Below are 12,607 nucleotides of genomic sequence, written 5' to 3' on the forward strand. Positions count from 1 at the left end.
AATGAATTCAAACTCAAAGCCTTCAGAAATAAACAAAAACAAAAAATTCGTTTAGAAATTTAAACATTATTTAGTTAGGATCTTGAAACTAAGTCGTTGAAAATAATAATTTTTAAATTGCATTCTGAAGCGCAAAATAAATAACTTAAAAATCAACTGTTAATAATTTCGGAACAAGGGGAACAACTTCATGTTGTTTTAAGTGGGGAAATTTTTTTATGTGATGTCAATGGATGTCTAACTGACATTATTAATTAATATTTTAATTTGAGTAACAGCTTCGTCGAAGCTGAATAATTTGTGTTAATTTTGCAGGCACCGATGTCAAGCGAGAAGTTTTCAACTATATCGATGTCCCTGGAAAACTTCAAAGCTTACTTTCGTGGTCGCGAAGTTGAGGATGCGACACCCCTTAATACCTCGAACGTAACAATGTTTGGCTTGCAAGTTTACGGAGGGGTGTACTTGCCCATTAAGCAAAAAGGAGTGTCTGCTCTGGAAATAGAGACCATTGTTGCAACTTCTTAAGGCCAAAAGTTTCTATATTTAAACTTAAAATCTATCTAGATTTCGAAAAGGATATCAAGAATGTGTTTTAATTCCTTCGGCAATTATAAATAGCATTTTTAATTTTTGAAGCAAATGTGAGAAGTTTATTTTGTAAGTCACTCTGTAATATTAAGTTTATCTCTGTGGTTATGAGACCGACTGTCTGAAATTATATTAAGTGCAAATTAAATAAATAAAAGTATTTTGAAAGAAACTTATCTAAAATTGATTGGCATTGTAACTTTTGTTGTAACTTTATAACCGTAAGAGCCGTGTAATATTAGCAAACCTCAATTTTCTATTCTTCAGTAATAGAAAATATTGATTAAAAATTATTTAATTTTAATTTTTAACAAGTTGACATTTCTAATTGATTTTTATGTTTTCCTAAATATTAGGATATATAAAAAGATCTTGTGAACCGATACAAATAATTATTAACATAGGATCTTTTAGAAAAGAATAAAAACAATATTCCAGATACAAATTAAAAATTTTCAAATTTATTTATTTATTAGGAAAAAGACTTTGCCATCATAAAATATGACTTTTTAACACAATACTGGTATTTTCAACAAAGTAATTAAATTTTCAAGCAAAAGGTGTAATTGATATTTAAACAAAAATAAATCAAATTTCATTAAGAAAAAGTGTATTTCAAAACCAAGAAGACGAATTTTCAATAAATAAAAATTTTTCAAATATGACAGAAAAAATTTATCACCTAAATTGTTTAAAATTTTAAGCCAAAGAACGAATTTTCTCTACAAAAATTGAATTTTCAACCAAAAAATGTGACGTCAGCAAAAAAATTAATGCACAACAAAATAGTTAAATTCTCTATCAAAGAGATAAATCTTCAGTCAAAAAACAAATTTTTAGTCATTACTTTAACTCTCATCCATGAAGTTAAATTCTTAATGAAAAAATATCAATTTAGCACATAATAGTTCAACTTTTAACAAAAGAAATAAATTTTTTAATAAAAATATGAATCTTCAATAAAATAATGATTGCGAAAAAAGTGGTTCAACTAAAATTGTCAAACAAAGTTGTGGAATCCTCAAGCTAAGGAGATTCATTGTTGATCAAACAGTTGCATTTTTATCTAGAAAGATGAGATTTCTACTGAAAAAGATGAGCTTTTAAATCAAAAATAGGTACAAACTTTCAACAAAAAAATTGAATTTTCATCCAAAAAAGAATTCAGTTTTACTTTTCCACGAGAAAGTTGAAGTTTCAGCCAAAAAGGATTTGTTTCCAACAAATTTATTGAATTCTGAACCAATAACTTAAATTTTTTATCATTGAAAGATGCAATTACTACTAAAATGGATAAATTTTTTAACTAGGAAAGATCAATTTTCATTCAACAAAGATTTAAGTTTATTTTTCAAAACCAAAATATGAATTTTACTCAGAATGTAAATGTTCTTCAATTCTCTAGCAAAAATGGAATAGCTATATTTTTAGTAAAAAAATTTATTTTCTCAACAAAACAAAACAACGAATTTTCAACAAAACGACGTTAAATTTAAAATCAAATTAATTAACTTTTAATTAAAATCATGGTTGTTCAATAAAAACAAAATTTGAAACTAATTGTTGAATTTTTAACCCAGAAGATGAATTTTCTACCAAAAAGACAAATTGTCAACAAAATAGATGATTTTCAACTAAAATGATAATTTTTCAACAATAAATAGAACGAAAATTTATTTTAAGTTTGAAAAATATGAATTCAGCCAAATAGAATAAATTTTTATCGACACATTTAAATTTTCAACCAAACAGATGAATTTTCAGCCAAAAAGATGAAATGTCTACAAAAAAATTGAATAAAAGTGGAATGGTTCAATTTTTAGTTAATAGAATTAAATTTCAATAAAAAATTTAATTTTCAACCAGAAAAATTTAATTTCAAACAAAAAGATTGATCTCCTAACAAAATAGAATAATTTTCTAACATATTACAAATATTTTGATTTTTAATGAAATTTTCAACCTGATAGTTGAATTATAAACAAAAAAGATTAATTTTCTACCAAAAATGAATCATTTTTAACGAAATATATGAATTCCCAATAAGATATTTTAATATTAAATGAAATTTTAAACCGCTAATAGTTAAACTCTCATCGAAAAAGTGAATTACTCACCACAAAAGACAAAGTTTCAACAAAATAGAGAAATTTTCAAGCAAATGGTAGAATATTCACTTGAAGAAGATTTATGTTTAAACAAACATGATGGGATTGATTTTTTAGTCAAAAATTTAGTTTAAATAAAAAACTAATATCCAAGCCAAAAAAACGAATTTTGAACAAAAAATATTAAATTTCTACCAAGAAATATTAGTTTTTAACAAAATACATCAATTTTCAACCAAACATAGAATAGTTACATTTTCAGATAATAAAATAATTGTTTAAAAATTTAACAAAATATTTAAATTTTGTAGAAGAAAAAAGATTTCCGAACTAAAATGATCGTTTTGCAGTCCAACTATCCAAAATACGAAAAAACAAGAATCAACGAAACTTGCGTATCCAGAAAATATACAAAATCTTGTTACTAATCACTTTCATAGGATACGTAGGGTTTGTTTTATTCATAAGAAACAATATTGAAAGTGAAAAAAATTTTTTTTCGATGAACGACACATGCCAAGAAATAAAATTGAACAAAATATGGTCACACAAAAAAGAGCTGCAAATTTTTTATTAATCATTTTTTAATGCCATGATTAGTTTTAGTTCTAATCGTAAAAAGTGAAATTCAAAAATTAAATTTTCAAACAGACGACACAAGCCATGAGAAAAGTGAATAGACAAATGTTGCTCTTCCGAAAACGAATAAAAACTCATCCAAATTTATCATGAATAATTTTTTAATAGGACTTGCAGTTTTTTGTTTTAATCGTAAGAAAAAAAATTAAGAGACAAATGTTAATCTTTTTTAGATATAACGAATACAATTTCTTTTATTTCTATAAAAATAACATTTAAAGTAAAAAATAAACCACATTGTTCGAAAAACGATATAAAGATAAAATAAAGCAACTTCACTAAAATAAAACCGATTTTCAATAAGTATTAATAAACATGATTATAAGTAAATAATAATATTTAGCTTTGTCATTAACAATTTAGTTTAACAAATAGAAAATTCACATCTTTTTGCAAACAAATTTCCTTCTTACCTCATATGTATAGAAATAATTTATTAAACTTATTCTATTACAAAATATTTTAAACAGTTAACGTTTTTTCTTGCTATAAATAATTTATGTTAACAAATAGAAAATTTTCAACTTTTTTACATAAAGATTTTTTTCATTTAATACGTATCAAAATAGTTGATCAAACTTATTTTTTTTGTAAAATATTATAGATCATTTTGCTGCAAATTATTGTTTAAACTACAAAAAAAGCATACAAAATTTATGTTAGCAAACAAAAATTACTAGAATTTAGAATTTTCTCAATTCTTTTAAATCTGGTAAGCTATTACTATACAAATAAGATATAAATGAGATTTTTCTGGAAAAAGGGACGACAGTTATTCTATTTTTGACCCTCATTATTTACAAAGAAACAAAAATTTTAAGTTTTTAAATTTTTTCATTCTCATCTTAATGAGAAGGTATTGGTTTTATGTAAAATTTCACTTTGTCGGTTTTCATCAAATTTTCACGGTTTGAGATCCCTTAAATCAGAAAAAAAAGATTTTTACGAAGATGTCTGTCTCTCTGTCTGTAGTCTACAGTCTAGAGTTTGTAGGCATGATAACTTTCAAAAGATTGATCATACTAGATTCTGCTTTTGCACACTTTCTAAGGCCTAAAAAGAAAAAAACAAATGCATAAACCAGCTATTTTGCATTAAAATTCAAAAAGTTTTTGCATTTTTAAAATTTATGAGACCATTTTTTTCAAGATTTAAAAATCCTATGTACGGTTATTCATAGTACACAGAAACTCCAACAATTTATTCTTGTAACTTTTTTCGATAAAAAGAAAATGATCGGAGATAGAGCATTTTCAAAATCCAAAAAACCAAACTAAGATTAACATTTTAGACCAAAAAACTCAAGATATAAAAAAAGTCCAGATAAGGAAAACGTTGATTTTTGAAATCCCTACAAGAATATCATAACAACTTTTTGAATTTTTTCGAAAAGTTGAAAATAAAAATTTTTATCGTACAAAAATAATTCAAAATCAAAAATTCCATTTTGTGGTCAAACTATGCATGATAGGAAAAAAAATGATTTGACTAAAATTGCGCACCTTGAAAAGATCTACAAATTTGTCATAAATCACTTTTTGGTAGGACGCGCAGTTTCTGTTTCTAGTCGTGAAATACAACATTAAAAATAAAAAATTTAAGTTTTGGACAAACGATACAAGCTATGAAAAAATTAAATAGACTATTAAACATGCTCTTCCAAAAAATAGCGAAAACTCATTCAAATTTTTCATTAATAATTTTCTATAGTACACGTAGTTTTTGTTTTGATCATAAAAAATTAGATTAAAATAAAAAAATTATGCGTGAAGACAATGTGTTTGTTAAAGCCGAAGGAGCTTTAACAAAAGAGAATTCACAATCCCCAAATAACAGTTGTCGATGATTTGACCTTTCATTTAAAAGGCTTGCGCAAAAATGTGAGGTACAAACAAAGACCGAGCGCGTAGCACGAAGTGAATGAATCATCGAGCGCGAAGAGAGAGAAATACATTATCGCAGCGCGAAGCGCGAGATCCAACAGTCGTGCGCCTTAGATTTTCTTCTGTGAAAAAGATAAATATTGTACTTTTTCAATTTGAATTACTTATTACAAATATAATAATTAATTATTGACAATATTCTGCATTTAGGTAAAACTAGTAAGCTCGTTTAATTCATATAAAATGTAAAACAATTTTTCCCAAGAAAAGGTGACGAAAATTTTACATTCGTGATCTTATATTAATTATCCATACGAGGTGTGTTCAAAAAATAAGGTGACTTTATGGTTTTCTCAAAAAATATTCATTTATTCCTCAATATTTATGTTGTCCCCTTCAAAGTAATCCCCCTCAGATATAATACACTTGTGCCAACGCTTTTTCCAATCATCGAAGCACTTCTGATAATCATTTTGTGGTATAGCCTTGAGTTCTTTCAGCGATGCAGTTTTTATCTCCTCAATCGTTAAAAATCGATGTCCTTTCATGGGTCTCTTCAGTTTTGGGAAAAAAAAAAGTGACTGGGGGCCAAATCCGGTGAATATGTAGGCTGAGGCATGACTGTGGTGCTGTTTTTGGTCAGAAAATCTTTCACAAGCAACGATGAATGAGCAGGTCCATTATCGTGATGCAAAAGCCACGTATTGTCTTTCCAAAGTTCGGGACTTTTTTTGCGTATCGCCTCTCGCAAACGGCGCACAACTTAAAGGCAATACTCCTTATTGATGGTACGACCTTGTGGTAAGAATTCCTGATGCACTTAATCAAAGAAGACAGTTAGCACAACCTTCACATTTGACCGAACTTGACGTGCTTTTTTCGGTCTTGGAGACTCAGGATGCTTCCACTGAGACGATTGAGCTTTAGTTTCGACGTCATAACCATATACCCACGATTCATCTCCAGTTATAACTTTTTTGAGAAAATTAGGATCATTATTGACTTCATTCAACATCTCCTGAGCGATGGTCTTGCGATGGATCTTTTGATCAAAATTAAGCAGCTTTGGAACAAATTTCGCTGACACACGTCTCATGCCCAAAAAGTCCAAAAAGATAGCATGGCATGAGCCAACCGATATGCCAACATCTTGAGCAACTTCTCTGATGGTGATTTGGCGATTTTTCAACACCATTTCTTCCACTGCTTGAACGTTTTCATCTATTGTTGACGTGCTGGGACGTCCAGGGCGAGGTTCGTCTTCGACACCCTCTCGGCCCTCTTGGAACAGCTTGTACCACTTATACACATTTTTCTTACTCAGAGTAGACTCACCGTATGCAACTGTCAACATTTCAAGAGTTTTAGAGCACTGGATTCCATTTTTCACACAAAATTTTATGCAAATTTTTTGCTCCATTTTTACGAAAGAAGAAAATCGCCGAGTACATCAAACCCTTCTAACCTTTTACGCATCTGCCAGAAAAACAACACGAGCTATATTGTCAAAACTGTAAACATATGATCGTGGCGAGTGTACCAACGCAACAAAACAAAGAATTTAAAACTTGAATGTACGTAGCCCGCGAAAATTGAAAAGTCACCTTACTTTTTGAACACACCTCGTATAACGCTTTCACTTGGGGTCACTGTGATAGGCCGGTTTGTTGACTACTTTCTAGCTCTATTTGTAGAGATTTCAAAATATAAACTAAATAAGTTAAATAGAAAGGAAAATATATGTTGATAATTCTATTATTGCGAAAATTGCAAGTTGGCAGATTTGTTAAATCCCCCACAGATCCTTATTAACAACATCTTCATCAAACGCCTAGCCTCAAATCTACATCCCATCTTTTATGTACGAATTTAATTATAATTTCTTATCTTTAGATGTGAGCCCCTTTGGATAAAAATTTTTCAGGTGTAATACGATAAATTTCCTTCATGAAGTATTACATTTTTAATTCATATGAGATTAACATTTCTGGGGCTCAGCGGTGCCTATGTGGGGAGAATGCGGCGCACCCTTAAGACCCCTGTAAATCATCGGCAAAATCGGACTTTATAAAATCAGACCAAACAGAGGAATCATTTTCTAGAGTTTTTTTATGCACTACATAATCTATCTAAAAAGTATAAAGCCTATTTTTCCAGAGAAAATTATATTTTTTATTTAATAATCAAAAGAAAAAAATGCGCGCTATTAGCGGTACCACGAAAGCGCAAGCATTGCTATGTAATAAAGTATTTTACCATTTTTTTTAACGAAGTAGATAAAGCAGTTGTTGAGCTCGATATTTGTTTTCGTCATTAGGCTTTTCACCGGCCATCCTGGCTTCGATAGAGAAAAAAAATAATATTTAGAATACGCATACACAAAAATTAGGGATAAATTTTCAAGCGCTTGGGCGTGAAATCAAACCTCGCAAAACCGGTTTCCTGTAAATGCCCTTAATTCTATATTTAAAACGCGATATTGCTTCTTTTCGGTTTCACAATTGAAGTTTTACAATTGTTAATTGCAAGCTTCTATACAAGCAAACATCAGGTTTTGTAATTCGTCCAAATCTAACAGAAATTATTCACGCACCCCTGTCTGTTTATGTTTAGATTGTCTGGAAATAGGACAAAGGCCTATTCAAGCCATGCGCCACACCATTATTAATTCCAAGTTCCAATGTAGTATAAAAAGAATAAAATTAAAAATTAAAATGTAAAGAAATAGCAAAATGAAATACACCAAACTCTCGTTTTCAATCAAGTGTCGGAAGTTGCTTTCAAATAGCCCTGGACTAGTTTCACCTTTCAAAGTCACCTTACTTTTTGAACACACCTCGTATACCAAAGATGGATGTTACGTGTTACTAAATTTCTGAATTTGAGTATTTGCATTATTTATATGTTTAAATTGTAATTTGAGTTAGTTTCAAATATATCTGAGGGTTAAAGCTGATGAAGGAAATATTTGTCTAAGATTTACTTTTTACATTTGTTATAAAAACAAACTAAAAACTTTAAAAAATGCAAAACATCGTTCCTTAAGTCTGTTATGAATCTAATACTCTTTAGTTCTAAAAAATATCTCTAGGTCGATTAAACATAAAGAGTCAAATTCATCTATTTTATTTTTATCTGCCAGATATAATAATTTATTAATTTATTCAACTGTTTTCAACATTGCTATATACTCCTGTTATTGGAAGGTTTATTGTTATTCTCGAATTTTAAATTGTTTACGCTTTTAAAATTATGAAATAAAAAGCAAGGCATGTGAGTGTGCGTTTTACCCGTCTTACATGCACAAAAGCAAATCAATTTTACTAGCCTATTTTTAAGTTTCCAGGAATTGCAATCTCATTGTTTTGAACAAAGCCAAATCTGTTGACCAATCTGGTTCTTCTTTTTAACTTACCGATTTCTCATGTTTTTCATTTCTATATGCATTTTTAAAAATTATGTTTACAGGTTTAAATAAATTAACGTATTTTCACAAAATTAATATTTATTTAATAGGCAATTGCGAAACAATAATATTTAATAAATAATAATATTTTCTTTTAAAAAATGAAAAGTTCTCATAATCAAATGTACCGTTTGTCTTGGGTTTTATGCTTATTTTTTTATTGTTTTTAAACAATTAAAAGAAAATGTTTCCTTCTTTCAAAGAATTCATTTTTTCCCAATGTTTTGCAGAAAATGCACCTTTTCCATTTTTCTCGTTTTTTGCTTAACTGTGAACTGAAGTCATAGAATACATTATAAAAATCAAATTATTTTTTGTTAGAAGTTCATTATTTTTTATTGAAAATGTTACTATCATATTTCTTTAAATTCATTTTTTGGTTGAAACTTCAGCCACTTGGCTGAATGTTGAAATCTGTTCTTAAACATTGAATTTTTGCCAAAAATGATTTCTTTTGTTAAAACTTGAACCATTTTATTGAAAAATCATTTCTTTGCTTTCTGAATTAATTTTTGTGACTAAACAATTAATGCCACAATTTTTAGTTAAAAATTTCGTGACTTTTGATTAAATTTAACTGATTTCTATTTAAGTTATGACAATTCTTGATTGAAATAACCACTATTCAATTATCATTGAGAATTATTTTTTTTATTGACCTTCCTTAGAAAAAAAATTGCAAGAAGTAATTTAAATTTTACCTATGTAGTTACATTTTCAATTTAAAATTTCAGCTTCCAACAAAATAATTAAACCTTCAACCAAAGATATGAATTTTTAATTAAAAATAGGAGTCTTCTAATAAAACAGATCAATTTTTTAATCAAAGGGACAAATTAAAAAAAAAATAATTTCCATCCACGAAAAATTTTAGGTGACTCTTTAACATAAAAATATGAATTTTGAGTTAAAAATAATTTTTTTACGAAAATAGTTGAATTTTCAATTGTAAATCCAATAGACGAATGTATCAACTCAGTGCAATTACAGACTGGGCAAGTCAATACGCGTACCGTATTCACTGTGTGATAAACTACTGAACATTTGGCAGGAATTTTACCGCCAAGTTTTGACAGTTCGCGAGTAAACTGCGGATCTGCCATCACACACTCAATAAGTCGAGGCTGCTGACCAGCTCTCTGATTCATATCGACTTTTCTAAGATCCTCCAATTACTGTTGACCATCCTCTAAATCAGAAGAGGTCGAAGCATTTGGAAAAGAAGTCTACAAAGTGTAGTATCCACTGAAAGAAGACTCAGAGAACAGAAATAGCTTCAAGGAACTGTGCCGTGCCCTCATATCACCAGAGGAGGAATGCCCACCCATTACTGCCGAGAAGGTGAAAGAAGTATCAAGGGGCATGAAAAACTATTCCGCTCCGGGAACAGATAATATAACGACCTTCTGGTGGAAAAAGTTTCCTTCGACCTAACAGCATTTAGCCCCGTATTTTCAACTCATATAGAAAGTCGAAAGAGCCTATTCCGGAGTAGTTGGTGGAAGGGCACATAATACTTCTACCAAAAATGGGCAATTTAGTTGACACTAAGAAGGACAGGCCAATCACTTATCTGAACACACTATATTAGATCTTCACAGCTATGGCACTTTGCCATTTCGAAGGAAAGTCCAGCGGCAAACCTAGAAATCGAAAGCATAGCTCACGTATTTTACATGGATGATCTTAAGATCCATGCTAGAAATAAAGAGCAATTACACCAAGCTCTAGAAAATTAAGAAAAATACACTCAGGAGATCGGAATAGAGTTTGGGTTAGAAAAATGTGTCAAGGTTTAATTTGAAGCAAGGAAAACTTAATGGCATCCCCGCAAACCATAAGCTGATTTACAGAAGCGCCGTATGACGCCTCTGCCCTGGAGAGACCTATACTTACCTGGGCGTGCCACAAAGACGCATTCAGCACGTGAAATCTATCAAAGATACTCTCCAAAGCAGATACAAACATCTCACCAGCCCGAGCTCGTCTTCCGAACTGTCGACGAGAAACAAAGTATCTGCAACAAACACGCTTGCTGTCCCGGTAATATTCTATCAATTTTGAATAGTTCCAAAGTCGAAGGACGAGCTCAGATCCTTCGAAATCGCGTCATGAAAGGTTATGTACATGAACAAAAGCATGCACCTCAAGTCTTGTTTTCCACGATTTTACATCTCACGCCTTCAAAGTTTTCGCAGAATACTGAATCTTGAATGTCTTCAAAACATAAGTATTTTGGGTAAAGAACATACAGTCGAAAACGGAAGAGACCCGTTTCTTAAAATGGTCAGGAATCGTGAAGAAGTGGGCAAAGGAGTATTTCTGTACAAAGCAGCGGAGGACGCTACTTAAACACTCGGCCTTGAGTTCAATCCCATTGAGCACAATGCATCAAATCTAATCTATCTCGAGTACTCACTTCGATAAGAGGATGCTTTTGAAAGTTTCTGTTGCGCAACTAAAGGCTAAAATTGTAATAATTGTAATAATATTCTTTTAAGCTAGTCGTATCTAAACATCGGTGCTCTTGGAGATTCCAAGCTTTCACTAGTTAATAGCCTGAAAATCATCCCTGCGGGTCAACAAAACGCTTAGACCCTCACGGGGAAAATTCAGAATGCTGAAATTTTAGTTAGATTTCGCTGAAAGCGTCTGCAATTTTTCAAATTGGCAACTGCTCCCGTCGAAATCCCACGGTTGTCCTTATGACAAACTTTCACACAATCAATAATCACGAATCAGCTCTAGAATGACTTGCTAGAACGGTGCGATGCCAGCATTATCGCTGTTCACAGAAGCTTTATGGCGCATATGCAGACACTGTAGTGCCGTAAACACGCGGAGCTTCAAGGTTTAAAGATTGATAGAGGATTTTATTTGAGTTGAGATTACAGCTCTCTTGTTGTCAAATCTGGTCTTCAGCGACAGATGTTCGCGATTCCATAAAAGGAAGAAACATTAATATTCAGGTGCCTCATAACCCCCAAGACCTAGCTGAAATGGACATCTTCCTTCGTGAGCATATCTCGGTAGGCTCCCCAGTCGTCACCAAATTTGGCGATTTCTTTATGACATCGTTACCAGGTACACAAACTCTTTAACCTCAAGTACCGCTTTTCCCTTCCATTTCCACGCCCCTCCATTACCTCTCCCAACTCCTTTCCTCAATACCATAACCTTCGACTTGTCCGCATTTAACTCTCACCTATTTTTGTCCAAGTATTTTCTCAACCTTTTCATCATCTCATTTAAAGCCTCTTCGCTCTTGCTAGCAGCACTATGTCAGCTGCATATGCGAGTGACCATATCCTGACTCCTCTTGCCCTAACTCCTCCTACCACTCCGGCCGCGAGCTTACTTTCCATATCGGCGATTAAAATTGCAAGAAGCGTTGGGCTAAGCAAATACCCTTGACTCAACTCCCTATCCATCCAGAAACTTTCAGAGATTCCCTCCCTTCTCTCACCCTATCTTTCGTCTCCTCATATACTTTCTTTACCCTCTCGATTAGGCCTCTCTCCACTCCTCTCTCTTCCCAATAATAAGCGTTGAATTCAGAAAAATTAGGAATATGTATTCCTATGAATAAGCGATTTTTCCTCCGTCTAAAAATCCCCCAACGGGAACAGAAAAAGTGCAAATCATATTCATCTAAATCGACTTAGTAAAATGTAACGGAATCATTTATTTAACCTATTTTTCATTATTAATTCTTTTTATAACTTATAAACTTGAAAAATATTCGTTTTTATATTTATCCATATTTTAATAATTTATTTGAGAGTATTAAAAAATGCTTTACAGAAATCCATTAAAATGTGTAATTAAAATAATTTTAGCTCTGGAGAGGCAGACTTGAATTAATTAAAATTAAAATTCCAAAACTTATATTCCACATGAAGGAGTTAAAACAATTTATT

The 12,607-nt window shown here is 30.9% G+C and overlaps 1 protein-coding gene across 3 annotated transcripts in view; it reads left to right on the top strand.

The window, feature by feature from the left end:
* LOC117179414 overlaps window positions 1–737 on the top strand; it is a 7,330-nt gene extending 6,593 nt beyond the window's left edge. For 2 of the 3 annotated variants that reach the window (XM_033371181.1, XM_033371180.1), the window contains one exon: window positions 316–737. In XM_033371181.1, the coding sequence (XP_033227072.1) occupies window positions 316–528 (213 nt within the window). In that variant the 3' untranslated portion in view covers window positions 529–737. The remainder of the gene's footprint in view (window positions 1–315) is intronic. The other variant, XM_033371182.1, reaches the window with a different exon arrangement.
* The last annotated feature ends 11,870 nt before the right edge of the window (window positions 738–12,607 follow it).

This window comes from Belonocnema kinseyi, chromosome 9 (genome assembly GCF_010883055.1).
Source record: "Belonocnema kinseyi isolate 2016_QV_RU_SX_M_011 chromosome 9, B_treatae_v1, whole genome shotgun sequence".
NCBI classification, from domain to species: Eukaryota; Metazoa; Arthropoda; class Insecta; order Hymenoptera; family Cynipidae; genus Belonocnema; species Belonocnema kinseyi.